Below are 27,820 nucleotides of genomic sequence, written 5' to 3'. Positions count from 1 at the left end.
ATGACGTACTCCCCGATCGGAACGGCTCCTCTCAATTCAGCACTGGAGGCTAAGCACTTAACACATCTGACGAGTTGACACTCTTTGCTATCGTTATTAGAAGAATTAAATTTCGGTACAGAGAGGTTGCATAAGAACTTTAAGGGCCGATCAGCGTTTTGGGCTGATCCGCTGCTGCCTTTCAATTAGACTTCTCACGTAGCCTTCTTCACAGTCGCCAGCTTCGCCCTCACAGGCATATTGTGCTCTACGTTCTGTGTATCCGGAAAGCCTTCCAACTCCACACCCTTTCTGAATAGTATACAATGCGAGCTTCCACCAAAATGGAACATGCCTATCTCATCACCCTTCTTGACGTGTTGTCCCACTTTGACAGTGGTATCGCATGTTGAAACCTCAGTCATGCCGATACCCATGAAGCAGACCAGGCCAAGATCCTTGTTATCTGCCTCGAGGAAGATGATGGCGCGTGTGGCAGTTGCAGTGAGGTAACCTTGGCCGGTCTTCTCGCCTTCTTCATCGATGCCACCCTTGGCTGAGGGATCACCAAGACCTTCGAAAAGTGGTTCCGAGAAGTATGTGCCTTCAATGAGGTATGACTTTACGACTTTGCCGCTGATGGGCGCGTGCCAGCGGTGGTAGCTCATTGCAGATAGAAAGGCCTGGTAGATAGTACCGCCAATGAACTGCTCGTGCAGCGGATCCATGGCGAGCATGTCCATGAGTGAGTAAGGTTGACCCTTCAACCAGAAGCGGTCACGCTTGCAGACGTTGCGTCCAACCTTGTACGGTTTCGACTCGCATGCGTTGGCAATGACGCTATCGTCTTCGGGGCTGGCAACAGGTCGCTTATCTTCGTAAAAGTGGCGGGTGAAGAAGTCGTCCCATGACTTGTAACCATGATGTTCCTTGGATGGGTCGCATTGAAACATCTCTTCAAAAGAGTGAGACGTTTGGCCAATATTGGCTGTCAATGCGAGATCGTGAGTACCGTGTTCGCTGAGCCAGCCAATCTTATCGGTACCGAGCACATATGCTGATGCTGGCGAGTCGAGAAACTCTGCCCATGCGTTGAGTACTTTTTTGATCATTTTGTTGACTTCGGGATCTAGAAAGAAGGCAAATCCGGATGGTGTACCCTGTGTAATACAATTAGCATGTATTCGAATGAGGCTCAAGAAAATATACTCACCATTGGCCAGTCCAAGATGGCATTGAAAGGGGTTCCCACCATCCCGACAGAATACTCATGGTCACTCCATTCTGGTGCTGTTGTAAGAATATGGTTGAATAACTCCAACATGTGATGGTAATCCCTGACCTGCTTATGGCCCACGGGATCGTTCTTGTACGGCTTCTTCGTAGGTATCTCTTCAAACATGGAGTTTACCAGGATGTAAATACGTGTGTTGTTCTCGATTAGATCCTTGAACTCTCGCAACACAGGATGCAGCTCTTTGGGGTTGCCTTCTACCCGCTCAATGATGCCTGATAGCCATTTCTTGTGGACGCGGTGGTCTGCTGGGAGCCAGGAGCCGGTCCTGTGAACTTGATGTTCCTCAGGTACGTTCTTGGTGTTCTCTTGATGCGACATGGTTAAGGATGTATTTGTATAGGGATGAAATAGTGTGAGGAGGAGTATGATCTTAAGTAAGGTTTCCGAGGATGTAGAGCATACAGTATGTTTAAGCATCATCTATACGTCATTTATACACGCTAGTCTGACTACAAGCAATTCGTCGCATCTGCCCAGGCAGTAATCGTACATCATGTGTGCATGGTTTCAAACATTAGTAGTATCAATTTAAGGGCGTCGCTACAACGTCGACTATCAAAAAATGAGTGGGGTACATGGGCGCTCCGACTTAATTGTGCTACATTCTGGAACGTCTTCCTAATCTCTACGCTTTGAAAGTGCTATATGATGCCACACTCTCGGCCCTGTGTCTATGATCAATCTGCCACAGAAAATTGCCTCGTCAGATGGCATGATATCCATACAGCCAGAAGAAGTCTCAGTTCTTTATCAGCTTTGTGGTCTTGCAATCCCACCTTCTCTTTGTATTCTCTTTCTTAGATGACTTTTGGATGTATAGATGTATGCGATTTCTTTACTGGGCCCGTCGAAATGATACAGATTCGTATCAGCATATGTTGATCATGCATGTTTGCGTGGTAGTGGGTCTCTCTACTCCTGGCCCCCACCTTCCCTTCTTAGTCCCCGGGTTCCAACAATCAAGCTCCAGTGCCGCCCATAGAAAACACTCATCTATAATCTCGTAATGATCAACGAGACGGTCACTTCTACGCAAGATGAAGGGCGTTCTTGCACCGTCGATCGCGAATATCCTGTCGCCTCGCATGTGCGCCCTCTTCGAGATACTATAGCCTTCTGTCTTGAAACCAGTAAAACCAATGCTGAAGCGAGTTGTGAACAAAGGTCTTCCGTTTCTGGAATGTCGACAAATATTAATGAACTCCAATAAGTCTGGAGCTGCAAGACTGGAATCGCTTCGGATCAAAGCTTCGGGGTCATAGGCTGTGTACAAAGAATGATAAGGATCAGCCGTGGATACGTTGTCTTTGTCCTCTTTGAAAAAAACTATAAGCGGCCTGATATCCTTGCTCTTGATTTGGTCGAATGGCTTTTGGTCCCAGCCATGAAGCACTGGGACGCTTTGATACTGATATAGTTTCACACCATCGACATCGTAACTGGGGATCGACTCTACATATGTGGTGTCAAAACTGGAACTGCGGACTTCCACTACATCTATGCAATCGATATAGTGTGCTCGTACACAAAAACGTGGCAGCAAGCTCGGATGCATAGGCGACCCTATGATAGAGAAAGTGGCAGGTTGCTGGGAAGTATTTGGATATTCTGATGACGACACTACAAGTTGTGCGTGCCACGGAGTTGCACAATGCTTCTTGGAGTAAGGCGAGGTGAGATGATGGGGTTTGCTGGAAATCAATCCCGCCAGATACGCAGCAATATCTGTCCGATTTAAGGAGGATCGTCGTCCCATGTAATCCAGTGAAAGCGTATGGTGATGAACGCCTACATGTGATAAGACGGCCAGGTTTCCTTGGGTGATTATGATAGCTGCAATCGCATAACCCCAGATGGACTCAAGATCTAGAGAGTAATCAACAGGTATGAGTGATCTGGCTTGAGGTTCCATCAAGCTCAAGACCGCATAGACCTCATCTCGTGGATCAGTGGCGTTACAGTTCATGGCTGCTTGTAAACAGGCAGCAATCCCAGCTTCAATCGTCCGACACGTCGACCATTTGAGAGCGGATGGGATCTCAAGACCATTCTTCTTACAAAGATGCTCCATACGACCCATGACAGTAGAGTCGAACAGTAACATGTGGTTGTTCACATGTAAGCATACCTCTCGCGCTAGAGCTACTTCTTGAATGACCCAGACTCGGCTGAAGTACCTTCGTGATAACAGATGGTGTAGATCAAGACATCGTGACGTTTCAATGTCTGCGTAGCTTTCAGATCCTCTGTTGCGTAGCCAGGAGAATAATCGATTGAAATCCAGTGAGGACGCTGTTAACGAAGAATCTCGAATACAGATGCGAACGCTCCGAGCACTGGAATAAATTTGATCCATAAACCCAACCTGATGATTACGCTCATTGACATTTTTCTGATCGATACCTAACCAGGACTTCTCATCAGCAGATGCTGTGTTAGGTTTTGTACTGGGGGCTCTACGTACATATCGCATCAATCCAGAGTCTTCGTATACCGCCAGATCGCCTAAGCTGGAGGAGAACAGCATAGCAGTTTGCAGTGACCGGTATGACGCCGCCTGCTTCACACTTAATAGTCATGCAAAGAGATGCGTCTCCTTTCTCCGTAGCCCAGGTATATGATACAGCGTCGTAAACAGGGTCATCGTCCAGATTAACATGGATTATCTGGCACCGGAGTGCATCTACATCGCTGCCCGGAAGAACGAGGACGAGTCGTATTTCGCGGCCGAGTTTGTAGTTCAGCTTTGTGTATTGATAAGAAGCTGTCGCATCACTCGTGTAGATGTGGGCTGTTGGAGACGACGTTTCGAACACAGCCTCACCACAACTGAGGCAGCACCTTATCCCGTCAAACTTGCGTATGTCCGGATGCTTGCAAAACAATTCGGTCATCGTGATACGTAGCTAGCGTACAAGAGTTGCACGTTCGTTCGAAGCGTTGAACCATATCGGACGACCGTCAGTGCAGCGATCATGAGTCGTAGGAAAAGTCAGCAAGCGGAGTCTGGTCTTTTGGTGGTGGCACGGTGCATGCATGGCGCGGGCTGTGCTTGACCAATCAGCAGTTGCCGCAGTCGCCGCAGTCGCGCCAGGCTAAGACTGGGCTCTCTGATGGATACAGGACTATGCGCATCAATGTAGATAGATATTCTGTGTTCCTAAGGCATCCATATGGCGGAACGGATTGAAGTCCCATCGTTGATCAAGTCCCGTTCCTGATGTCATCCAACAATCCATATGTGATAACGCAAACAGGTAGCAGTCTCCAACGATCGTATAGCTTCGGCGACCGGCATCGCCCTGTCTTACAGAATTATCAGGTCTGAGTATCAGTGGAACTGTACAGCCATCGATTGCCCATACAGTATCGCCTACATCGAAGTCATGGTTCGTTATCGCAGGTAGATATTCAGCTCTAAAGATGTATTTGTTCCTCCCCAGTGTTTGGAGCTCAGTACAAAACTGTTGCAGGCCGGCCCAATGGAGATTTGCAAAACTCCTCATAGCTGAGATACTGTCTGGCTGCAGTTGCGAGTCATCGAGGCGCATGTAAGAAGGATTGAAGAGCCATTGGAATCGTGTAGGCCATAGCTGCATATCGAAATCCTTAGGCGTCGAGTGATCTTCGATTAAAGCCTTCAAGCTGACACCAAAATCCTGGGCGTCTTGCCATTGCGAACTCCCATGCTCTTGCTTAGTTGTGCTGTCGATAGTCGCGAGGCAGTGTCCACGAACTTCCACGGACGGCTTTGAAGAGAGGCTAGCTGGCCAGCTTGCAGGTATATCGACCACTGACCCCCAATCTATCTCACTGAGCCGACGATCTGATGACCTGCTCCCCATCAACTTCTCTAGAGATGTCCAGGGACCTATCTTTGATGTTTGGAATTGAGGACGCAGCGTAATTTCGCCATCGTATTCTGCCCAGTCCGGTACCCAAGTCGGTAAGCGCTTTTGCGCGGGTCTAGGACTGAGTGAGGCGTATGCTAAGATCTCAAAGTCTTCTCTGCAAATGATGATCGCGGCGGCCGCACGAGTCATTACCTCCTCCACGGTTTGCGAGTAATCGATCTCAATGAGGCTCTGCAGGCGCTCGCCAACCAAGCCCAAAAGACCATACACCTTGTCCCTAGGATCTGTAGACGAGCAGTTATGTGTCATTTGTAACATCGTAAGTAGATCCCTCGTCGGAGCACTGACTAGCGGATCCCAAGCTAATGGTCCAGGGACTTGCAGTCTGGATATTTTGGCTCTTCCTCGGATACGGCTCATCAGGTTGGCATCCATAGGACAGGATGCATTCCCCGTAACCATCGTTAACTTTTGCGCCAGTGCTACTTCTTGAATCACCCACACTCGTGAGGCCCATCTCTTTGCGAAAAGTTTCTTCAGCGCGGCCTGACGTCTCTCGGTGTCCATCCACAGAGTGCGCGAGCCGAATCCTAAATCTTCTTCTCCTAGGTAGACCAAAACCTGTGACGCGCCCGAGTAGATCCTTGCCATAATCGCAACCTGTTGGTTCCTCTCTTGCAGATTACTTTGATCGATAGCGAGTGCATCGACCCACAACATTCTTTCTTGTGAAATCAACCTCAGCCTGCGCAATGCAGACGCACAGCTTGATGTTACTGGCAGATCAGAGACTCGTTCCTCTCCAAAGTAAGCGCAGCTGATGCGCTGCGATAAGCTAGCGTCCCCATCTTCGGAGGCCCAGGTATACGAGAGAGCCTCGTATTCGATGTCATCGTCCAGGTTCGCGTGGAGAAGGTCGCATCGGATAGGTTCGTGGAATTCGCCAGGGTAGAGACACAAGAGGCGAATATGTTCACCCTCTGAAGGGTCCAGCGGCCGATATCGGAAGCTGTTGGAATTTTGGGATGGTGAGAAGCGCGTGAGTTTGGTGTCTGGCATCGCGACGCGCTCCTCGTAAAGCGCGTGCGGGTTTCTTGGTATGACTGAAGAGAAATTCAGTCAATGCGTATGCGGAGGCAGATCCTGCAGATCCGGTTTACAATAGGCCGAGTTATGGTACTTGAACGCATCGCGATAGGTTTTGCCGAGGCCGCGCAGAGCAACCTTGATACATATGATATATATCATGAAATCTAAAAATACCTCGGGTGTGTGTGTGGAGAGCAAACAGGGGATACTTTGAGCATGACGCGACGTTTTGCAGTGCTCTGAGAGGTTCCTGCAGCTGTTGTGGACGCGTGGCTGTGGCTGCTCGGCTGTGGCTGGGCTGGTGACGCAAACCTTATGCGCTCGACGTGGACCGAAGCGCAGCCCCTTATCTTGAACATCACATTTCAGCAACTCCTCGCCAGCCATATCTTCTCGAAGTACCAAGTACATTCGCAGTTGCTAATGTAGCTCTCTACAAATTCAATGAGCAGCATCGTGAACGCAGTAGTGGTGCTTACCGATACTGAGAATATTTTTGCTGGTTGTAAAGGGCAAGGTAGCTCAATAATCCTTTACATCACAAATCACCAGGGTATGCTGTCAAAGACTGTAGGATTGTTGGCATATAAATGTGTGTTTTGTAAGTATGTATAGTGAGGATGTTTGTGAGAATATATAGACAAGAAGGTGCCCAAAGTGGACGGAGACGCAGCTTACGCGGGGCCAATAGTCTGTGCCGGACCTGCGACAAACGCTTATACGACAGGCCATCCGCTGGAGAAGTCAATCTTGTTGATACCGAACTTCTTCTGACCATCGCCGTAACCAATGCGGGTGTCGACGTAGTGGTAGTATAGGACAGGTCCCTCCTTGGGGTCGTAGTAGACACCTTGACCACCAGGTCCGTAAACCCAGCCGTGAGACTCCAAGACAGTGGTACCACCACCCTGAAGGCAATCCTTACCACTCTTGTCCTTGAAGCCACCAGTGGCGCTGGTAGACCTGCAGACCTGGATCTTGTACTCCTGACCCTTGGCAGGCCTGTTGGTGTCGAAACCGCAGCACTTGCCAACGGAGAAGAAGAGGTAGTGGTAGTTGCCGTTCTTAGCAATGAACGGAGCTTCCTGAGCATGCTCGCCGTCAGGCTTGAAGGCAATGTTTGTGACTGTGGAAGAGCTGGTCTTCACAGGTGGGTTGGCCATGTTCTGGCTGAAGAGGTCGTTCCAGAACGAACCGAAGGACATGACGAACTTCGATCCGTCCCAGTAAAGTGCACCATCAATGGCGTTGTAGTTCTTTCCAGCGCTCGATTGGATGCCAGTTGCGCCGAGATCGGTCCAAGTGCTGAGGTCCTTGCTGGTCGCAACACCGATGGCAGAGTTTTGGACACCGAAAGAGGAGACAGTGTAGTAAAGGTAGTATGTGTCACCGACTAGGGTAACGTCAGGAGCCTGAGTTTGGTTAGCTTATCTTCAACTATATAGATATATGCTAGTGCTTACCCAGAGATCGTCCTTGCCAGCCAAGTTGATCTTGGAACCCTTCGGAATCGCGGCACCCTTGTAGGTCCAGGGGCCAGTGATCGAAGGTGCGCTGTGGATAGCAATCTTTCCACCAGTCGAGAAACGGAAGTAGGTGCCATCAGAGCGGCGGATCAAGGCTGGATCGTGAGCATTGTTGCAGATACCAGAGCAAGCCATGGGGTCGGCATAGCCGTAGACTGCGGTAACAGCCGAAAGCAACGAAGCAACAATAGAGTAACGCATCCTGGCGACTGGTAGCGAACGGAAGAGGAAAGGCTTGGAAAGCTTGAATGTGAGTGATGATGGAAACGAAACAACTGCGGCTGGTAAACAACCTATATATTACCGGTGGTATATATCAACCCTGAGAAACATCCCAATATGGACCATCCCGAAACCATTGGCATGGACCAGACGTGAACAGACGAAATTGACAGTGCTGGCATAGTCCACTTTCTCAGTGGTGGAAACGTGAATCTCGGTATGTGCATTAAGAAGCCGGTACGGAGAATTTGCTCAGAGCATGCCTAGCAGGCAATCTAGCGTGAGGGGTGCAGATGGTGTTTCACGTCTCAAGGGATGACCGCGATATGTGACTGGTGGATCGTACGGGTGAGGACAGCACGTGTAGGTGCAGGGTGGTGTTAGGGGGCATGCAAGTGCGTCGGAAAGCGGCCGGCTTGGAAATTGTGTAGTTGGTAACAAGCGCCACATCCGTACCTGCCCAGTAATGCTTAAACGCCTGAGGCGATTCCAAGGCTACGGCACGGATACTGAAACGTGCCTAGCCAAAGGCCTGATTCTGTGGCGCGGCATAATAACAAGCAGTCTCGGCAGTGGAATTCTCGCTCTCGCAACTACAAAGAGAAATGGCGAAGGCGCACAAGGCGAATAGAGCATTTCATGGAGGTTGTGGTAGTTGCGAGATTGATGGACTAATGATCCTTGTGGTGACATTGATGGTGGTGAATTCGTTCCGAGGTTCCTCTTTTAGCGTTGAATCAGCCACGCTACCTCTTTTCTGAACTGTCTCCTGCTTCTTGCGGCTACCACGCTCCGCAAAGATCACCGTCGCGCATGTATCCATCGCAAAGCCATAGTTGATCGTCGAACTCTATTGCGATGATGAACGATGGTATTCATTGAATTCCTATCGCCTTCCGGACGGACTGAGATCTGCCGAAGCAAGACCTACTGCTTACCACCGGCACATCACAAGCGAGCAACCCAGAAATGTCAGACGGTGAAACTAGTGTCATCTATTTCACCTTAATCTAAACAAGCCTTTGCTTCTATGATATCCGATTACCGGTTACTTTGACTCCAACACGAGCATCTGTCTCACACATTTCAATACTATGTTTGTGGCGTCGGCAGCAATTCGGCAGAATGCGAACACGTTACCCACGAGTAAGGGAACACCATGGGCACTGCACGTAGCAACTTTTCCCGCAGACGTTTCCGTTGGCAGCGAATCTTACGCGAGACCCCACTTCTTCTAGGCCCCAGGCTTCTAGATGCCTTCCCCTGGGCTGTCGTGGGCCTTATAACCGGTATTCTGTTTCAGGCTCAACCAAAAGCTAGCACCGCTCGATGCACACTGTGCGCATAGATTCATGATGCACTTGAGTAAAAGAAGGAGTACATTGATTAGATTCTCGCACGATGTGGTGTAGTAAAGCGAGTGGTCTACCCCATACCGACATTCCGACTCTTGCAAGTGATTGAAGCAAGACCGTCCTCGTCTGGAAACCAGCTTGTCGTCTCAGCATTTCCCTCCACTCAAACCATCACAAATGCTGTCCCAAGGACATTCCTGGTTCGAGTCATTTCACGCCGGTCACAACCGGCTATCTGTTCCTTATCATGCCATCATCCAGGTTTACAGCACAAAGGCGTCGAAGTCAGACACTGGCGCACCGCTCTGACTTACGCCACCCCCAGGAATGTAAATTTTGCCGTTCACACTCGCAGCGTAGGTTCCGTGTCTAGGTAGCCTCATTCTCCCAGCTTTCGCCCATCGGTCCCGGACAGTGTCGTATGCCTCAACCTGATCAAACACCCCAGTTTTCGACTGTGCATTGCCCTCGCCGCCAAAGACGTATATCTTCTTCCCAATTATACCAGCCGCAACACCGCCCCTAGGAGTAGGCATGCGCGCCGCGCTAGTCTTCCAACCGGCTTCGAGATCACAGAGATCAAGAACAAAGACCGTGTCGCGAACGTTCTCCTGTCCGTCATCTCGTCCACCTAGAACATACATCTTTGCGCCTACCACTGCCGCACCTGCATGATCTCGAGCTTCTGGTATATACTTTGCAGCCTCTGGGACGGAGAGCCACGTATTCGTGTTAGTATCGAAGATAGAAACAACTGAGACGCTATTCTGAATGCCGTTCTCGAACAGCTCAAGTTCCGTCATGCCGCCGGCGAGATAGATCTTTGACTGGTAGGTACCGACGGCTGCACTACCTCTTTCTTCCCCAGCGGGTACACCTGGTATCGTCTTCCATAAATCAGTGACAGGATCGTACACCCAAGAGTCGGGCACTCCGCCCCACACCCTCTTTCCTTCGCTCGCTTCGCCTGTCTCCGCCAGACCGCCCAAGACATATATCTTTCCACCCACGACAGCGGCATTGGCGTGATTTAGCCCTTGTGGCATACCGGCTTTGGTGATCCATAAATCGTCCGTGATCGAGTAGAACTGCATCAACGAAGTAGTGTCTACAGGTGGAAACGAAGTATTGGACGGGACAACGCCGCCGAGGATTGCGATAGTGGACGGCGGAACGAATACAGTGGTCTGCTCCTGGCGAGGAGATAGTGGGATAGGGGCAAGTGGTGTCCATGAAGGCGACAGACGAGAAGATGGTGCAGATGATGCGACAGCGACTAGCAGACCTGCAGCCAACAAGGTAGGGTTGAATATGGAAAAACGCATTGTAATTGTGAAGATTCTCAGGTGGTATGCTAGAGAAGCTGTTGCACTTTATGATTCCTGGATAGCAACAAACACACAGTATATATATCTGTGTATACTGCTACATCACCTTTACATACAGTGGAAGACCTACATGACTATGTTGGAAACTGGAGACATTCTTGGTGCTAAAGTCTAGAGCCGACCTCAGGTCCGCAAATCCGAGTGACAAAATCGGACATGCGGTGGAACATCAACGCAGACTGTCTGCGCATTACGCCCTGCACTACCAAGCCTTGGAAAACAACCATCTACAGCACAACTCGTACCCCGATCTCTCGTCGCGAGTCGATTACGCCTCAGCGCTTTGCCGAAATATCTCTTCCGAGTGTTCCTTCCAGATTGTGAAATGCGTCTTGCCTTCCAGGATCTTGAGTTTTCCGCCCCCCAACCGCTCATCAATCCACTGCGCACCTTTCAATGGCGCCTGCGCATCTTGATCGCCATGTATTAACCACACTCGCTCGTTGTCCACGTCCTTCAAGTCAAAGCCCCAATCTTCTGTAAGTACAGCGCCGTCGTACATGCACCCACCAGAGCCTTGCTTGAAGGCCTCAAGTAGTGATGCAACAACATCATCGAGATTAGTTTCTCCTTTTTCGTCACGAAACTGCTCTTTCTCTTCTTCAGTCTTAGCCTGGTCTTCGAGGACACGCTTAAGACGAGAGGGGTCCCTAGTAAGATAGGGGCGAATGAGGACGTGTGGCAGAAAGACATGGAGGGCTCCCTGGCGTAACAACCATAGCGTTATGTCTCTGGCGTGCCATGGGAGATATGGTGCAAAGTCTACGAGTGCCTCGATAGGTCCAATGCCGCATACGACAGTTGTAGCTCGGAGTCTCTCTTTGGGAATGAAGCGTGCGCAAGCCAAAGCATATGGTCCGCCTCCGCTAGCACCTAACACACTGAATCGATCAATGTTGAGGTAGTCGGCGAGGCTCACGACATCGCTTGGCCAGTCAATGAGGCGACGGTCAGCGAGAGTCGAGTCTCCACAGCCCGGTCGATCGATAGTAATGAGACGTGCGCCGATGTCTCTGCAGAGCTTGTCCCAACTTCTTCCGACGAGTCGACAGCCTGGAAGACCATGGAAGAGGAAGATGACTGGATGGGAGGGGTTCGTAGAGCCATAGGTTGCAAAGCCAAGAGTGCGTCCGTCAGGTAGGCTGAGCACTTGGCATTCGTTGGGTCGGAGTTGAAGCTTCGCAGGGTTCGGAGGCGACGAAGGAGCGCGATCTCCGAAGAGGCTGAACATTGTGTCAAGATATGATGTAGTGTCTTTCGTCAGCACGAGTTTGGTTTTAAGACTTGGTATACAGTGATGAGAATACAAGAGCTAAGAGCTTCACGTTCACAGTTCATATAACTTCAAGCAACGTTAAATTCCCGGCTTCTTGCTGACATGTCGGAATGCAACGTGGTCCTACATACCGTGAACGGAATGCCGTTCTGCGATGCACCAATGACATTGGTGGCTGAGGGCCTTACAGTCTGACGCTGCTCGTGAGCTCTTTGGAAAGCTGCTGCCTACCACAGATCATGTGATGCGCATGCAATTGGCCAATTAAGCGACGGCCTGTTTATGGAGTCTGTTGTATCTTCCTCATCGTGTCCACAGCTTGTAACATACGGACATTAATCTTGATGATGAAGGGGTCGACGACTGCGATGCGACATCAGCCCCTGTTAGGTCAGGGTCGGAGGGTCGGAAGTCGGCAGTTGAGCCTATCTTTAGCACATGCATCACCATGGGGCTTCTTCTTTCATCCCACCATTAACAATTACGTCCTGTGTGTTGTATCTTTTGTCATTCTTTCTGCTTATTGTAGTTCCGATACATTTCCTTCTGATCCGATCACTCTTTTGCATTTTCGAATGCTAGGCCTGTGTACTGCGACGCAGCAGTCGCGTTTCTTCCCTTTTAGTTGCTAGACGCATGAGATACCCGCAATAGACATTTTGGCATTATGAGCCCCATTATCCGACGCATTGCTGTGCTATTCATATTCGCGACCTTCGTTATACTCGCCTTTCGCCAACTCAGCACCCGAAACGAGCTCCCCTCACCGACTTTCACGTCATCGAATCGAATCGATCATGCTGTAGCATGGAAGCGCGTACCGATACGAAACCCAGTTTCTTCGCTGGCCCCTCTACCCACTGGCACGCCGGTTACCATCCCACGGATACAGCATGAGTTCGGAATTGAGACCGAGCACAAGAAGGCGGAACGGTTGCATAGACAAGCAGCCGTGAAGAAGGCATTCCTGCATAGCTGGGAAGGATACAAAACACACGCATGGCTACAAGATGAAGTGGCTCCGGTAACAGGAGGCTTCAAGAATGGCTTTGGACAGCGTGGAGCAACATTGGTAGACGCGCTTGATACGTTGGCTATCATGGGATTGGAAGAAGAGTTCGACAAGGCTGTACATGCTATCAAGAAGATTGATTTCACTACTGCAGGCGTCGCGCGTCTGAATGTCTTCGAAACTACTATTCGCTACCTCGGTGGTCTGCTGAGCGCATACGATCTGAGCAAGGCGAAGCACCATACACTACTACACAAGGCGACTGAATTGGGAGACATGCTATATGCTGCATTTGATACACCCAACAGGATGCCAATTACACGATGGGACTGGGAGAAGTAAGATTGTGCTACGCCGGCGACACGCACATACTGACATAAACCAGCGCTGCCTTGAACGGCCACCAAGAAGCCGATGCGCAAGCACTTAGCGCAGAGATTGGATCTCTGACGCTCGAGTTCACCCGCCTTTCGCAACTCACCGGCGACCTGAAATACTATGATGCGATAGCGAGGGTCACCAATATGCTCGAGAAGCATCAGAATCGAACCAAGCTGCCCGGTCTGTTCCCGGTACTCGTCAGCCCGGGTCCGGAAGTATACAATGTTGACGGAACATTCACAATGGGTGGGATGACAGATTCGCTATATGAATACTTGCCGAAACAGCATCTACTGCTGGGGGGACTGACGGATCAATACCAGAAGCTATATGAGAACGCCATCGAACCAGCAAAGAAACACTTGTTCTTCAGGCCCAGAGTACCGCAGGGTCAAGATATCCTCGTCTCCGGTGATGCCCGTATTAGTTCTTTTGGTTCTGTCAAGCTGGAACCAAATGGCCAACATCTCGCTTGCTTCACGGGTGGCATGGTTGCCCTAGGTGCCAAAATCTTCAACAGAACCGACGAGCTAGATATCGCTCGCAAGCTGGTAGATGGTTGCACTTGGGCTTATGAAGCGATGCCTACTGGTATTATGCCAGAGACCTTCAGAATGATGCCCTGCTTTGGCGAAGAAGACTGCGCATGGGACGTGGAGAAGTGGCACGCTTCTGTCAAGTACTCGTATTCTAGTAACATCCACGCTGAACACTATGACGTTCAAGACGTCATCAAAGAGATAGGGCTCCAGCCTGGTTTCTCCAAGATCGGAGACCCTCGATTCCTGCTACGGTAAGAACGCAAACCACCTCGTACGTACACCGCTAACAGCAGTCACAGCCCTGAAGCCATCGAATCCGTCTTCGTCCTCTATCGCATTACCGGCGACACCACCCTCCAAGATACTGCCTGGCGCATGTTTGAGTCCATCAACAATGCTACCATGGCCGAGTTTGCGCATTCCGCCATCGCAGATGTGACGATACCGAAAGACCAAGAGACGCTTAAGCTGGATGAATGTGAAAGCTTTTGGATGGCGGAAACACTCAAGTACTTCTACCTGATCTTCAGTGAACCAGATCTTGTTAGCTTGGACAAATACGTGTTGTGAGTTTGACCCTTTTTATGTGGAGGACCATGGTTTAGAGGTGATACTGACGATTGCACAGCAACACTGAAGCACATCCATTGCGCCGGCCGCATTAGATAAGAAAATCACACATCATTAGAATATGTATCAATATATATCAAGTCAAGATTCTATGTTATCAGTGCTACGTGATGCGATCATGGATTCGAGGCCGCAAATCCCGCATTGCCATTTCCCCCTACAAACTGGCGGCTTTGTGCGCAACTCAGACCCCTACATATCGATGACCCATATAGAGAATCCATAGATCGTATTCTACTGTGGTAGTGTCGAAGGGAAGATAGCAGAACGGGCATGTCATGTCCTTAGAAACAATGGTAGCAATGTTGACTTCCTCCAACTTGTCGACAGAACCAGCCACATTAGGGGCGTGCGAGCTCGTTCTTGATAGTTTCCTTCGAAAGTGTTTGCCGTTGACAGCGGCGCTATCAGAGAAAAGGCGAGTTCCTCAAAATGCATCGAAGTGGAACTGCCGAAGGATGAAGATTGTAGATCGTTGTCGTGAGGCGAGTACATCTTACTGTTCACAGTCGATGGCATGTTGGTATGTCAATCAAGTTGGGCAATGGTGGGTGGTTGACCAGGTGAGACAGTCCATACAGTCAGCAGAGAAAGGTAGTTGTGTCGGTATAGAGCTGCCTACAGTGGAGCAAGGTGTCTAAAAGATACAGTTCTACAGTGATACAATACAGTGTAACTCGACAGCGTTGTGCCAGCGTCTTGTCTCTCACTCTCACTTTAGACGTTAGAGTCAAACACTCCAAGGTATTGCTTTAGTTCAATCGAGGAGCTCAGTCTCGCGCACATCACGTAGCCTGTTGCAGTCATGCGCAGTTGATCATCAGGTAAAGTAGCAACCCAGCATCCTATATGTACTCGCACATCCTCTTTAGAGAATGCACCTAAGTACTCTCTCACCTCTAACACGCGAGCATGGCCACAGTTCCCGTCTACATCGTCGTGCGCAGCTCCAGAATGAATTCCAGAACTCCACTTATCCGCGTTCGGTCTCGACGATTTCAGAATCCGGATGATTATCCATTTTTCCAAAACACAAGCACTGTGTGGCATATGGTGATGAACCCTGTATATGCTGCACAAGAAAATGTGCAGGTGGCTATACTCACCGCTGAGGTGGATCGCGGCTCCCAGACGACTGTCAGGATCGCAGAGAAACCAAAATTGGATATGGCAGAAGTCAAGCGGGATCTGCGAAGGCTGATGATATTGGAAATGGGAATTCTGATGGAGGCTGGTGATATGCATTTGAACTTTATAGCTGGCACAGGGGTAGCAGACGGGAATGGTGATATGGTGGTATTTGATCATCCATCGGGGTTACAACATGAGTGGATCTGGTATACTATCAGAACTGTGCATGCGCACACTGATTGGAAGGTTGGAAGTTCATAGAAGCGGAAAAGTCAATAAGCAACAGCCGAAAGACCAACACACATTCAATCACTTACTGACATACGCGATGACATCGTATAACTCACTCACAAGCAAACTCGTAGCCCACAAAGCTAGGACGCTCTACACGAACTTACGATCACCAAGACACGCAGCAGGGCGCACACAGAAACCCACGACGGATCAAGGTGAACCAAAAAACAAATTCACGCTGACAGCTGGTATTTCTGATGTACTAGGTGATGGTTTTTAGGTTGTCTACTACATGCCTACAAAATACAGCCCTAGTGGAAGTTTTTAATGTAGGAGGAAGGTCGTAGAGATGAAGACGCCTCGGATAATCCAAGAGTTTGTATCGTTTCAAGCGGAGGATGCCGGTGAGGTGGGAATGCGGCATAACACGTGTAGCTGTTTATGTTCTTTCCTATTCAGTATAGAAGTTTTCACAACCGAGGTGTACGGTGCAGGCTCTCCCTGCCCTATCCTTAACACGTCGGTTTGATCTTTTCGCTACCTGTGACCTACTCTAGTTTCTCATTTCCTTCCCTGATGGCCTGCCCGTAGTCTCCTGCATTCGGTGTCCTTACGATAGTATGCGTATGGTATTTCGCTGGCTCCTTGTTTGTTAGGAATACACCGGAGTGATGGTCAAACTCGACCAAGATGACCGGGCTCTGGATACGGAAGTAAAACGCGTCGTCTTCACCGAAGCCTCCAATCCAGCAGAAGTATGTTTCGTTGATGTGTTGCTTGATCTGTTCGAGCTTGAGCTGGCGCGCCTTGGTTGGATGATACAACAGGAACTCCTGACATATGGATAGTATAAGTTCTTGTTGGGAGGAGTCGAAGGACGAGACCAAAACGCCTTCATAAGGCACGATACGATTGTCGCGGAAGGCGCCACATCTGTGCCGCTGGTCGTCTGGACCCCAAGTATCGGTAATGAGCTCATCGCGTTTGGTTTCGTCGTTGTTGGAATTGCCGTAAACTTGCTTCATGCCTTCGTCTCTCATTTCCTTAAAGATTTGTGCTTTTTGCTGTTGTTCATGGCTGAGACTCTGCATGAGTTTCCAGCCCAGGCTTCCTTCTTTATGCAAGATCTTGGTGCCTTTCCATTCTCCTTCGTCGATAATATTCGGTTCTGCACCGGTAAATGAGGGGCTCATAATGACCTGAGTTCCTTTGTAGAAACATGAAATGTCAAGATGATGGCCGTAGAGAAGCCAACCCCAAGGCGATGTAGCCGAGGTGGAGGGTGTGCCGAACAGCAGAAAGTTGTAAGAGTACTTGTTCAAGATGTTGGGTAGCTTGCAGACTTCGCCCAGGAAATGATTTACACGCATGGCCGCAAGAGCCTTTTGGTAGCCTTCTGGTGAAAGAGATGCCTCTACCACCGCCAAGATTGACTGTGCAGTGCTTTCGGGAACTAGAGAGTCAACATACAACCAAGCACTTAGGCGTTGTGTGCGTACCTTCTTCCAACCTCAACCCAAATGGTCTTAGAAGGAACTCTGGGTTACTCCATGCTCTCCACTCTCTCGCATTAATTGGATATGAGACCTTCTTCTTCTGCTCACCGTCCAGACCGGCGAGTAGTTCTTCGGCCTTCTTAACCGCACCATCCACATCCGCGCCTTCGTCTTGTGCCTTGAAGAGACCTTCCCTTACTTTTCCGTCATTTGTGATACCTTTGTATGGCTCTTCCAGTAGCTTTTCCCAGACCTTTGTCAGATCGTACAGCCATGGTGGAGCACGGTTGTCTTGCATATCTTGAACATACTCGTAGATGTTCTGTTTTGCCGCTGTTGTGAAACGCGGACTGCTAAGGTCCGGTAGATGGGCGCGGAAGCCAGCTGATGCTTGGTCAAATGAATTTCGTCGTGCCATGGTTGAGTGTTGTTATGTGTCAATTCGTGTACGACCCTGTTCTTCTGACGTTCTTTGCGAGGGAACGCTGGTGTAAAAGGTAGAAGCTTTTTCCGTGAAGCTATAATCCTGATGACAGCGACGATGCTTACTATCTTCAGGTGCTTGATCTGACGCCGAAGGTCACGTTATGCCCGCGTCGGTCTTTCTCTCGCTTTCTGAAGTTGGAAGCCAGCTCCGGGTGAACGCTCTTCCTCCACGCGAACTTAGTAACACGTAATGATGAGTGGTTGTTCTGATGGCCGGATCCAGGATCCAATGAGCATGCAGCTATTCTCAGTGCAACGGCTGATGAACTCACAACCACCCTCGTGAAATCGGTGGAGAGTGGGAAATTCTCTGTCTCTCCTTGAGATATTCGGGAAGTCACCCCACATTGGAAGATAGGCGCTAGCGCGGGGTATGGCAGCCCCTCATCACGTATCCACGGGACTGAAGTCGGCTTCCGGCTCGATATACATAGAGCTCTCTATGTGTCGCGCTCCCGATCTGTTGTGTACGAGCTAACTAGGCTGGTGTAGCTTGTAACCAGAACGCGAAACATGCAACATTCCCAGCCCCCTTTTGCTAGAGCATCGTATGCGCCATACCCTCGCTTCTTATATGTCGGACGCTATGAATCAGTTATCTTTGATGAACGTCACCGCCGCTTCAAAAAGAGTGCCAGTACTCATCGATGTTTGATCGGCAAACCCAAATGTCGATATGAAGTCGATCGTGTCACTAAATGTTCAAGTGGGTGCTTTGAGTGTCTGCCGTTAAGTTTGGCGCTTGATTATGCTTTGTAGCAATTGCAGCGGTAATGCCAATCACACGTTAGCAACAACTTGATGCACCAAAAAGGAATGCATCTGTGGCTGCGTATCCGGAGTATCCGAATCTAGAATGAGCAACTCTCATCATCGATGTGGGCTTCCGAAGAAGCAGCGAAGATACGCAGCAGAGCATGGCGGAGGAAGAGCAATCTAGCATCAGAACGCATGCGCTTCCCGTGGGTCCCAAGTGGAGGGTGGTTCTAATGCGGCGGTGAAGCATTCATCGGGCGTAGTCGCAGTCCTGCTTGATACATACTGTCAGATAGCATCGCAATGTGATGACCCGTCCATCGACGCTCTGGCAATTCGTCATCACGTTAAATGCTACGAAAGATAAACACAGCATTATCTTGAGCCTCACTCGCAGATCGTGCAATCACGACCAATGCGATGGTAACATGCAGGGTCGGCACACCCGCACTCCGTGACTCCGCATATGCCGAACATCGCTCGTCCATGACGGCGGTGGGGCCAGGAAGCTGGGTGAAGATGCGCTAACCTTCGAAACGTTGCCCCGCCACTGTGGGGTGTTAGCTGGCCACAGCGACTCCATCTCAAGTGTAATCGGGCCTTAAGGATTCTCCGATATATGTTCACGACGACGTCCATGCTTAGTGGATACGATCGAGCTCCGGCCGTTGCGACATTTATCGACGTATTTGCTTTCTTGAAAGACGTTGGGGATTCGTAGACTTCCGGTTAATACCTCTTCCGGTGGCTGAACATTACGCGCGGGAAAGAGCTCGGAAGTAGTGGAGAACCTGGAGTAAGGTCGAGTGCGCAGAAATATAGAAGCAGCTGAAGAGTGTCTTAAGAGCTCTTGGCAGATTCTCTATTTCTCGAAGGATATCCATCCAGCAACAGACTACGATCACATTCCATCAACAACTTCCGATCCTATACCACATCGTTGGCACTATCCAAGAAGTGAAAGGAGGCACAGGCACAACGTCCAGAATGGCGGAAAACACAAGGATAGCCATTGTTGGAGCAGGTACGATATCTTCGACGTCTCATTTCTATACAATTTGATAGCATCTAACAACATACTAGGCATGGGTGGTCTTGCAGCAGCACTCTCACTTGCGAAAGCAGGCCACAAGAACATCACAATATATGAGAATGCAACAAATATGGGGTTTGTGGGCGCTGGTATCCAACTTGCACCCAATATGGCTCGTATCCTGGACAAGTTAGGTTGCTGGGGACCAATCCGCGACGAGGCAGTCCAATGCGCAAATACATCCATCCGGGAAGGCACAACAGACAAAGAGCTAGGGTACGTAGATCTGGGATACGTCCGGGAGAAGTACGGATATCCACACATGGTTGGTCACCGAGCTAGTTTGGCGAACGGTTTGTACGAGGGTTGCAAAAAAGAGAGTGGCATCACGTTCAGATTGGGTTGCAACATATCCAACGTGCGTTTTGGCGCAAGACCAAAGTTCACTATTTCGCCATCCTCGGGTCAAGGAGAATCAACAGAAGCCGAATGCGATGTTCTTCTCGGTGCTGATGGCGTAAAAAGCTCTACACGCGTCGCTATGCTCAAGGAACTTGGTCACACTGGCACTGCTCGCGATTCGGGTCAGGCTGCCTATCGAATCATGTTGAACCGCGACCAAATGGAGAATGACCCCGAGTTACTCAAGTTGATCGAATCCGATACCGTGACACGCTGGATCGGTGAGAGGAAGCATATCATCGCTTACCCGATCCACAATAAGCAAATATACAACATCTCCACCGCACAGCCCGATATCAGCTTTGCCGGCGCACCGGACGCTCAATATACAACCAAGGGAAGCAAGAAGGCCATGTTGGAAGTTTACGGCGATTTCTGTCCCATGATACATCGCATGTTGAATCTAGTCCCAGAAGGTGAAGTCGTCGAGTGGAAGCTAAGGGTCCATGACCCATTGATCACCTGGGTGCATGGTACAGCCGCGTTGGTTGGTGATGCTTGCCATCCTACGCTCCCGCACATGGCACAAGGTGCTGCCCAGGCAATCGAAGACGGTGCTGTACTGGGTGTTGTGCTGTCTCCTAAGCGGATCGCCGACGGGAAACCACAGACCATCGAGCACGCACTGCGACTATATGAGAAGCTAAGAAAACCAAGGGCGGAGGCACTCGTCGAGCTTGCAGCGGAAAACGGAAGAGAAATGCATCTCGGAGCGGGTAAGGCCAAGGAGGAACGTGACAAGATCTTCGCAGCGATGAAGGCAGGTTCAGGAAAGGTGCCGGACAGGTGGGCTGATGCGGATATACAAGCGCGGGTGTATGGCGTCGATGTCGTAGCAGAGGCGGAAGAGCTGTGCCAGAAGGAAGGACTGGAAGCGAAGTTATGAGCTAGTCATCACGGATTCGTATTTTAGCGCAATGGTTCCGGTTTTTGCATGCAAGAACCAGAAGCATTACAGAACTACCAGTTTCAACAAGCATTTTCTTGGCAAGATGCCTATGGTGTCATTGATGTGACGATACACTACTCAGACGTACGGAAATTCTGTGGAATCGACACGAGGGAAAGCCTTGTGCTGATTCTACATTCTCTCCGACATGTGACCCCTCATAGTATAGCCCTTCCAATGCGTGAACATGACCGGGATAAGACTAACGCCCACAAGCAATGCCGCAACAATGCCAGCACTGTTCGCAATTCCCACATTCTCAAACATGGGAGGGAACCAGAACGGACCGAGAAAGCCCCAAATTTGCCTCACAAAAGTAACGAACACGCCAATGCTACCAGCTTCTTCAGGATAACAATCTACAGCGTATGTGATCAGAACTGTGGTAACAATCTGGTTGCCTGCTGCACCTATACCGGCACCAACAATGGGGGTTACGTTCCAGTGTAGGTCAGGGGCCTGCTCGATGCGCACGAGGAACACGACCACACCGCAAATGGTGAGAAGAATACCAAAGTAACTCAGCCAAAGGCGGAACTCTGGAGCAGGCCGGAGGGGAGCCATCTTCTTTGCACGCCATCGCATCCAGAGGTCACTGGAGTGTCCGCCGATTTGCTCGCCGATAACGGTGCCGACGATGACGCCAAGGAACTGTAGGCCGATTTGTTGGGCGTTGAAGTGGAACTTCTCCCCGAAGAGTTGCGGAATTTCAACCGTTGCGAGAACAGACGCGAAGAGGAATACCATTGCGTATGCGCAAGCCGGAATAACTACACATGGGTACTTGAACAGTCGAAGGGGCGAGATAAACTCTGAGAGGGTGATGGGTGTAGGGTCGATACGACGGAACTTCAAGTACATCTCCTTGTACGCTGCGAAACCTGATTGCGCATGTTGCACGTCGCCGTGTCGGATGAAACGCGTCTCTGGTCCGAAAAGGGTGTACAGAATGACTTGGACACCATTCACGATCGCAAGGATCCAGTAGATCCAGCGGTAGCCGACATTGTATGTAACAAAGCCGAAGATGAGTGGCGCCAGAGGGATACCAAGGGTAATCATGACCGTCCAGATACCCATGAACTTCGCTCTCTCCCTCTTGAAGAACGTTTCAACCACCACGGCACTGCCAATTGCATTCGGGGGTGAGATGAAGAAGCTCTGGAAAGCTCGGCAAGTTGCCATGGCAGCGTAGGTTTGGCTCTTCGCGCAGCCAACATTGAAGACTAAGCTGCCGATCAAGGATATAATGAAGATAGGTCGGCGTCCGTATCGTGTAGAGAGTGGCCGCCAGAACAGCGGAGCGCCTCCAAGGATGGCAATTTGCAAAGAGGTAAGATACGATGCTCTTTGGAGGCTAACACCCAGGTCTTCGGAGATATCCTCGTAGGCTGGAATAATTGCTGCAGCAGGAAATGCGCACATCATGGCGTGAAAGGCAACAAAGAAGAGGTTCATCACTTTCTGCGTCCTTCGTTAGTAGCCGTCCAATCGATGTGTTTGTAGTGACTTGCCTTCCACTGGGGCCAGTTGTATGGATCGGCCGTACCCATAGTGGGTATAGGATCGAGCTCAAGTGTGCCATGTCTTTCCAAGAGATACTGCCGATGCTCCTCTGAGAGATGCGTTGCTTCATCTTTGTCGAGATAGGTACCGTGAGTAGGTAGACGCTCTATATCTTCACTACGAACCGGCTCGCTTGCGACGATCTCTTTGTCGTTCTCCATGACTGATGGGTGGTTCTCAGTGTCTAGGCCCTATGGGTGGACCGCGAGGAGGTGTAGTACAAGGGAGAAAGGCCAGCAGTCTCGAACACACTTGTTTAGGTGGCAACCCCATATTATGTACCCGTTCTCCCCATACCGATTAAACTGCGGAAGAAGACTTTCGCGGGGACCCCCAGTGGAGACCCCAGATGTAGGATTATTGGCTGGTCGCTAGCCCTCGGGTTTCAGACAAGGGTTGTTAGCCGTCGTCGTCACGTTTTTGTCGCTATCTTTCGTCATCCTACTAATCGAGAAGCGGAATTGGAACTCGGCAGCGACACACCGAGGCTTATCATGTTCGTTGAGTACCGACGAACTGGCGTAGTCGCGCTATAAACGAGGAGTAGAAGTCAACGGAAAGGCAAGTCGGCACCTAGCACGGAATTATAGGTCGCAATACTCGAGTTTGTGATTTTTCAGCAAGCCTGACGCTATGAAGTGAACGTACGCGTCTCCTGTGCGTGTCGAAGGTCAAGGCTCGAAGCAACGCCATCCGCGCTCAAGCTTCAGGGAAAAGCTTGGTCGCGGCGCATCTTCCCGCTCCCGGATCCGGTCAACCCCGGCCAACATGTCTCACAGCCACCACAGTTCTTCACGGCACGTCGATAACGCTGCACAAACGGGATACATTCCAGGATTGATATCTTTGTCCTTGTCATGATGTACATCGCGCAGTCGCGTACCGTCGTGTGTAACCCAGTCTTTTATATCCCAACGAACATCTTGAACTTCCCTTGAGCCTCGCGCCATCGCGTCATCATCGGTAAGGTATCCGGAACGGATGCGCCTCAGTATTGAACACGAAGTCGTCCAAGCTAATCTCGTCGTGATCACTAAAGATAAGATAGAAGTATTTCAGAGTTTCAGCAAGCCAGAAGCTCTGCGGAGATGTCAGTGATTGTCTCACGCGCGTTAGGTATTCGAGACTTACCTCCATGCTGTCACTCTTCTCTGGTGGAGTCTTCATGATGTCCTGAAGTGCGGCACTACCGAACTCAGTTTTGGTGTTTGCTTCGATGGCCCTGAACATATCCCACGCGATGTCCTGATACTTGGTCTCTCCAGTGAGCCGAAACATGTAGAAGACCGACTCGATTGCTTCCGGTCGAAGGATATAACGACCGTCATGCACGGCACTGAACGGAGCAGCGCCCGGTATGTAATCGCATTCCGACTGCGATGGGCAAGGCGTCATGGAGAAGACCTCAGGCATGATTCCGTTTGGCGCTTTCTTGTACGTCCACACACAGCCATCAGAGATCTTTCGGCCCACGTTGAAATGAGTTTGATTGTCGAAGAGCCGCCCTCCAAGCGCCAGCATACCTCCCGCGTAACATACCAGATGCTGCCCAGTGTCATCTCTCTGCCCGTCAGGACCATCGTGTTTAGCAGTAGCGATCAGAATATCGGCTTTGTCTTCCACCATTGGCCGAAACATGGTGTACGTGATCGCGGTGTCCATCGCGTATTCGTACATTCTGCGATACTGGTCAGCTGGATCGAATCCGTTGAGCAATTGATGCATCTTTGGCAGATACTCAAATGCTGAATCGGCCATGGCACCCAGCCCAAAAAAAGCATCAAAGGTTAAGTTTGGCGTCCTCATATCCACGCTGATCGGCCACATGCCAGGAAGTTTGGTGGATCCTTGTTGCTCGTCCAGGACGTTCGTAACTCTGGAGATGGCGTCGAAATATCTCATATCCCCAGTAATCTGAGAGAGACGAGTGAACTCTACGCTAGCAGATGCTGCTTCAGCTATGAGCACTGATAGTGCTGGCAGTTGCTCTTCTCCATCCGCTGCTTTCCCTGGTTTCCATCTCGAGACAGGCATACGATTCGATGTATCGAATGTCGCATATGCCATATTCGCCACTTCGAGTGCTTTGTTCAGAAGGCGGGCGTCATGACAACCGGACACGTCGTAGGCGCCTATGAAGCCTCCAAGATAGCGTATGATGATCTCAAACATGTTGATCTCGCTTTCGCGATCATCACTTGGTTTGAAATCAATCTGGAGCGCTGCTTCGACAGCTTCTGCAAACTCATCTTTCATGTCGAGAATCCATAACGTATCCAATGAGTCAACCAAGGTGGCTCCCCAGCCACCGAATTGAGTGGTTCGAGGTTGACCCGAGATAGGTGCAAGCTCATCTCTCATCCATGCACGCTCCTTGTAAGATCTCCAACTCCTCTGGAAAGTCTGTTTGACAGCCTCTCGGCGAAAGGCAATCTTTTTCGCGTCCAATGCCGCTGGATTGGGAGGTCGTTGAACAGCTTCTCTAAGCGAAGGCTTATGCGATGATAGTTGCACATAGTGGTCGACCGGGTGGTGACTCGGAATCGCTCTCCAATCAAATCGAGCGCCAGTATTTGGAGTCACAACTGGGTTAGGCGGTATCGCTGGGCACGCATGCGAGCTTTGAGAATTTCCAGTTGGAATTTGTTGTGGCTTCGGCGGCGAAGGGGGTGCTTGATCGTGGTGTTCTAGCGGAAGAATGGATGTTCTCGAAGGTGTAAGCTGAGCTGAAAAAGAGGATATTGTTACAAGGAAAAGAATGGTAGCGATGACGGCCAGACTCCATTTCCATCTTCTGAAAAACATGGTTGAGTCCCTAAGATTCCGGCAGGGGAACACGACGGAGGCGCTCAGGGAGACGAGGAGACGAGTTGAGCGGAAATTTCACACGCGCACTGCCGCAGCAACTTACAGCTTGCCATCCTGTTATAGCGCTTGGATCGTTTCACATTAAGACGAAGAAGGCTTTCGCAACTGTGCCGCAAATTATTCTGGGGGCTTATTTCCCACCTTCCCCTCTCAACCACGTTGAAGACCGTCAATGCTCTAGATGAGTGAACTATTAGTCCTCAACAACGATACCAACAGATTGACTTCATAGTATCACAGACTGGAGTATCGTTCCCTGGTTTGAGCTTTCAGAGTGCCACACACAGCGCGTAACTGGCGTGTTTTGACCACTGCAAAGTTGCGGCGTTGTCTATTTCGCGTCGTGCTCATTGGTCGAGGCGTCTCTATCACAACACCCCAGCCATGTATAATCCTTGCAATTCCGATCCTTCGGCATTCTCTCATGTGCATTATCAACCCCTGATGCAAATGCATGGTCTCTTCTTGCTGGCGCTCAGGAACAACGCTTCTGAATGATCACCGCAGCACTAAAGATAAGCTTCTTTGCATGCTTCTTACATACCAAACGAGATATCTCAAGTGTTCGTACACTCTACAAAAATGGTTCGCTGTTTGTCTCTAGTCTTTTGGTCTACTATCATATCCTCTATTGCATGGTGTCAAACCGTACAGGACAGCTGGACTGCTCCCGCGACTCCTGATGGATCTACAAGTTTGCAAAGCGGTGCTCCATTCACCATTCGTTGGAAATCAGGACTGCAAGAAGCTTTCAATATGTACTGTACTTCATGCGACGTCAAGAAGCTCGATCTCTGGGTTACGAGTTTTGAAGATGCTAGGTACAACTTCAAGATCGCTGGTAAGCGACACCTCTCAGTCATAAGAGCTATCATGATGTAGCGACTGGTTTGACATTTGATATAGGTAGCATCGACATCACCACTGACTCATCATACCAGTGGGACGTAAACATACCATTTGCAGCACTCGTAGCAAATGATTATTGGGTATTGCGCTTCACACCTGCTGGCGCACCAGTTGGGCCGGACGATCCGTATCCAGAGCAGATTTCGTCTTCAGGATTCTACATCAACGGCCCTCCGCAACCATCTACTATTATCAATACAGTCACAGCCCAGCTGAGCAGTAAGTCCCTCATGTGCTAAAGCAAGTCTGGTCTAAAGTGAAGCACAGGCTCTTCAGGGTCCGCATCAGCATCGTCGACCGTTCCGAGCAACGCAATGGCAAGCGCGACCTCATCCGCAACAGCGACCAATACACCCTTACCTCAAGATTCGAATTCTTGGAACAAAACCTGGATCGCTGGCGCAGTGTTAGGGCCGATTGTTGGCTTAGCACTACTTGCAGTGCTATTGTGGTTTCTATCAAAAAGGAGACAGAAGAATGACAGAATGCGATATACTGGAGCCGATTCAGGACAAGACGAACATCCTTTCCAGCCTACAAATCTCACATATCAAGACGGAAAATCTGAGCACACCCAGACGAATGCGTACCCTCTACAGGTCTTTGAAATGGCTGATGATTGGCACCACCAGACAAAAAGCTGCGGTCAAAGCCCTGCAGAGATGCCAGGTAATACTTCTGAGTACGGGCCTTCAGAGCTCTATTCAGGAAATCATACGTCGAAGCCGTAGCTTCACCTTTACTCTTGTTCTTCCTTTCATGTATGGTAAAGCGCATCTTGATAGCCTGTCATGCTCCAGATGAGCGAAACATAATGGGGGATAGATCGTCCATCGTTTACAACTTTTGTTGGCTATGATCTGTGAATGCCATAGCAACTACGCTAAGCAACGTAAGCAATCAACTCAAACTACGCCACGCTTCCAGAACTCTAAACTATGTCCGTATATAAGCGGTGTAATATGAGTAACCAGCACACATACACTCAAGATACAAACTCCCCAAAGCTCGTAGCGCTTTGAAATTCCTGTGCGACGACTGCACAAATCAGACATACTTCTCTCAACCGCACCACCGTTTCTTCAGAATCAACGCGACCCAGGTACCCAGCCCCCTCAAACATTGAGGAAAGTTGCATGCGTATGATGGGAAACTTTACAAGCAGTACAGCTTCAGATACCGCGTATAGCTGGCGCTGTCATCACTGCATGTCATCTTCATCTTATGTGAAACCATCTGCTGACCTCACCAGGTGAACAAATATGGTCGTTTACTGAGGTTAGGAACAAATGCCCAGACTGTGGACATCGGAAGTGCCGGAGGAGATGTGCCATCATGGGGCTTGCGCGGACGGATGAGCTGTGGCTGGAGAGAACTGG

At 49.9% G+C, this 27,820-nt stretch overlaps 11 protein-coding genes across 11 annotated transcripts; 3 read left to right on the top strand and 8 right to left on the bottom strand.

The window, feature by feature from the left end:
- Positions 1 to 194: 194 nt before the first annotated feature.
- Positions 195 to 1,594, bottom strand: AA0111_g9037 (hypothetical protein; the record flags this gene model as incomplete). Its single annotated transcript, XM_028655551.1, has 2 exons — positions 195 to 1,139; positions 1,193 to 1,594. The coding sequence occupies 2 exons, from the start codon at positions 1,592 to 1,594 to the stop codon at positions 195 to 197; spliced, it is 1,347 nt and encodes a 448-aa protein (XP_028503437.1).
- A 2,816-nt stretch (positions 1,595 to 4,410) lies between these two features.
- Positions 4,411 to 6,189, bottom strand: AA0111_g9036 (hypothetical protein; the record flags this gene model as incomplete). Its single annotated transcript, XM_028655550.1, has 1 exon — positions 4,411 to 6,189. The coding sequence occupies one exon, from the start codon at positions 6,187 to 6,189 to the stop codon at positions 4,411 to 4,413; it is 1,779 nt and encodes a 592-aa protein (XP_028503407.1).
- Positions 6,190 to 6,935: 746 nt separating this feature from the next.
- On the bottom strand, positions 6,936 to 7,946 carry AA0111_g9035 (putative arabinan endo-1,5-alpha-L-arabinosidase A; the record flags this gene model as incomplete). Its single annotated transcript, XM_028655549.1, has 2 exons — positions 6,936 to 7,631; positions 7,683 to 7,946. 2 exons carry the CDS (start codon positions 7,944 to 7,946, stop codon positions 6,936 to 6,938), a joined length of 960 nt encoding a protein of 319 aa, XP_028503406.1.
- Positions 7,947 to 9,585: 1,639 nt separating this feature from the next.
- On the bottom strand, positions 9,586 to 10,647 carry AA0111_g9034 (hypothetical protein; the record flags this gene model as incomplete). Its single annotated transcript, XM_028655548.1, has 1 exon — positions 9,586 to 10,647. The coding sequence occupies one exon, from the start codon at positions 10,645 to 10,647 to the stop codon at positions 9,586 to 9,588; it is 1,062 nt and encodes a 353-aa protein (XP_028503405.1).
- A 331-nt stretch (positions 10,648 to 10,978) lies between these two features.
- On the bottom strand, positions 10,979 to 11,941 carry AA0111_g9033 (hypothetical protein; the record flags this gene model as incomplete). Its single annotated transcript, XM_028655547.1, has 1 exon — positions 10,979 to 11,941. The coding sequence occupies one exon, from the start codon at positions 11,939 to 11,941 to the stop codon at positions 10,979 to 10,981; it is 963 nt and encodes a 320-aa protein (XP_028503404.1).
- Positions 11,942 to 12,653: 712 nt separating this feature from the next.
- On the top strand, positions 12,654 to 14,586 carry AA0111_g9032 (hypothetical protein; the record flags this gene model as incomplete). Its single annotated transcript, XM_028655546.1, has 4 exons — positions 12,654 to 13,336; positions 13,384 to 14,172; positions 14,221 to 14,487; positions 14,550 to 14,586. The coding sequence occupies 4 exons, from the start codon at positions 12,654 to 12,656 to the stop codon at positions 14,584 to 14,586; spliced, it is 1,776 nt and encodes a 591-aa protein (XP_028503403.1).
- Positions 14,587 to 16,464: 1,878 nt separating this feature from the next.
- On the bottom strand, positions 16,465 to 17,830 carry AA0111_g9031 (hypothetical protein; the record flags this gene model as incomplete). The annotated part of the gene is made up of 2 exons (XM_028655545.1): positions 16,465 to 17,369; positions 17,416 to 17,830. 2 exons carry the CDS (start codon positions 17,828 to 17,830, stop codon positions 16,465 to 16,467), a joined length of 1,320 nt encoding a protein of 439 aa, XP_028503436.1.
- A 1,811-nt stretch (positions 17,831 to 19,641) lies between these two features.
- AA0111_g9030 (hypothetical protein) lies at positions 19,642 to 21,035 on the top strand (the record flags this gene model as incomplete). Its single annotated transcript, XM_028655544.1, has 2 exons — positions 19,642 to 19,678; positions 19,738 to 21,035. 2 exons carry the CDS (start codon positions 19,642 to 19,644, stop codon positions 21,033 to 21,035), a joined length of 1,335 nt encoding a protein of 444 aa, XP_028503402.1.
- A 195-nt stretch (positions 21,036 to 21,230) lies between these two features.
- On the bottom strand, positions 21,231 to 22,526 carry AA0111_g9029 (hypothetical protein; the record flags this gene model as incomplete). The annotated part of the gene is made up of 1 exon (XM_028655542.1): positions 21,231 to 22,526. One exon carries the CDS (start codon positions 22,524 to 22,526, stop codon positions 21,231 to 21,233), a length of 1,296 nt encoding a protein of 431 aa, XP_028503479.1.
- A 1,095-nt stretch (positions 22,527 to 23,621) lies between these two features.
- Positions 23,622 to 25,469, bottom strand: AA0111_g9028 (hypothetical protein; the record flags this gene model as incomplete). Its single annotated transcript, XM_028655541.1, has 2 exons — positions 23,622 to 23,744; positions 23,796 to 25,469. 2 exons carry the CDS (start codon positions 25,467 to 25,469, stop codon positions 23,622 to 23,624), a joined length of 1,797 nt encoding a protein of 598 aa, XP_028503480.1.
- Positions 25,470 to 26,288: 819 nt separating this feature from the next.
- AA0111_g9027 (hypothetical protein) lies at positions 26,289 to 26,680 on the top strand (the record flags this gene model as incomplete). Its single annotated transcript, XM_028655540.1, has 2 exons — positions 26,289 to 26,373; positions 26,439 to 26,680. The coding sequence occupies 2 exons, from the start codon at positions 26,289 to 26,291 to the stop codon at positions 26,678 to 26,680; spliced, it is 327 nt and encodes a 108-aa protein (XP_028503481.1).
- Positions 26,681 to 27,820: the final 1,140 nt, after the last annotated feature.

This window comes from Alternaria arborescens (genome assembly GCF_004154835.1).
Source record: "Alternaria arborescens strain FERA 675 chromosome Unknown contig_24, whole genome shotgun sequence".
Lineage (NCBI taxonomy): Eukaryota > Fungi > Ascomycota > Dothideomycetes > Pleosporales > Pleosporaceae > Alternaria > Alternaria arborescens.
The sequence above is the reverse complement of the archived record's forward strand: the minus strand, read 5'-3'. Positions and strand labels throughout refer to the sequence as shown.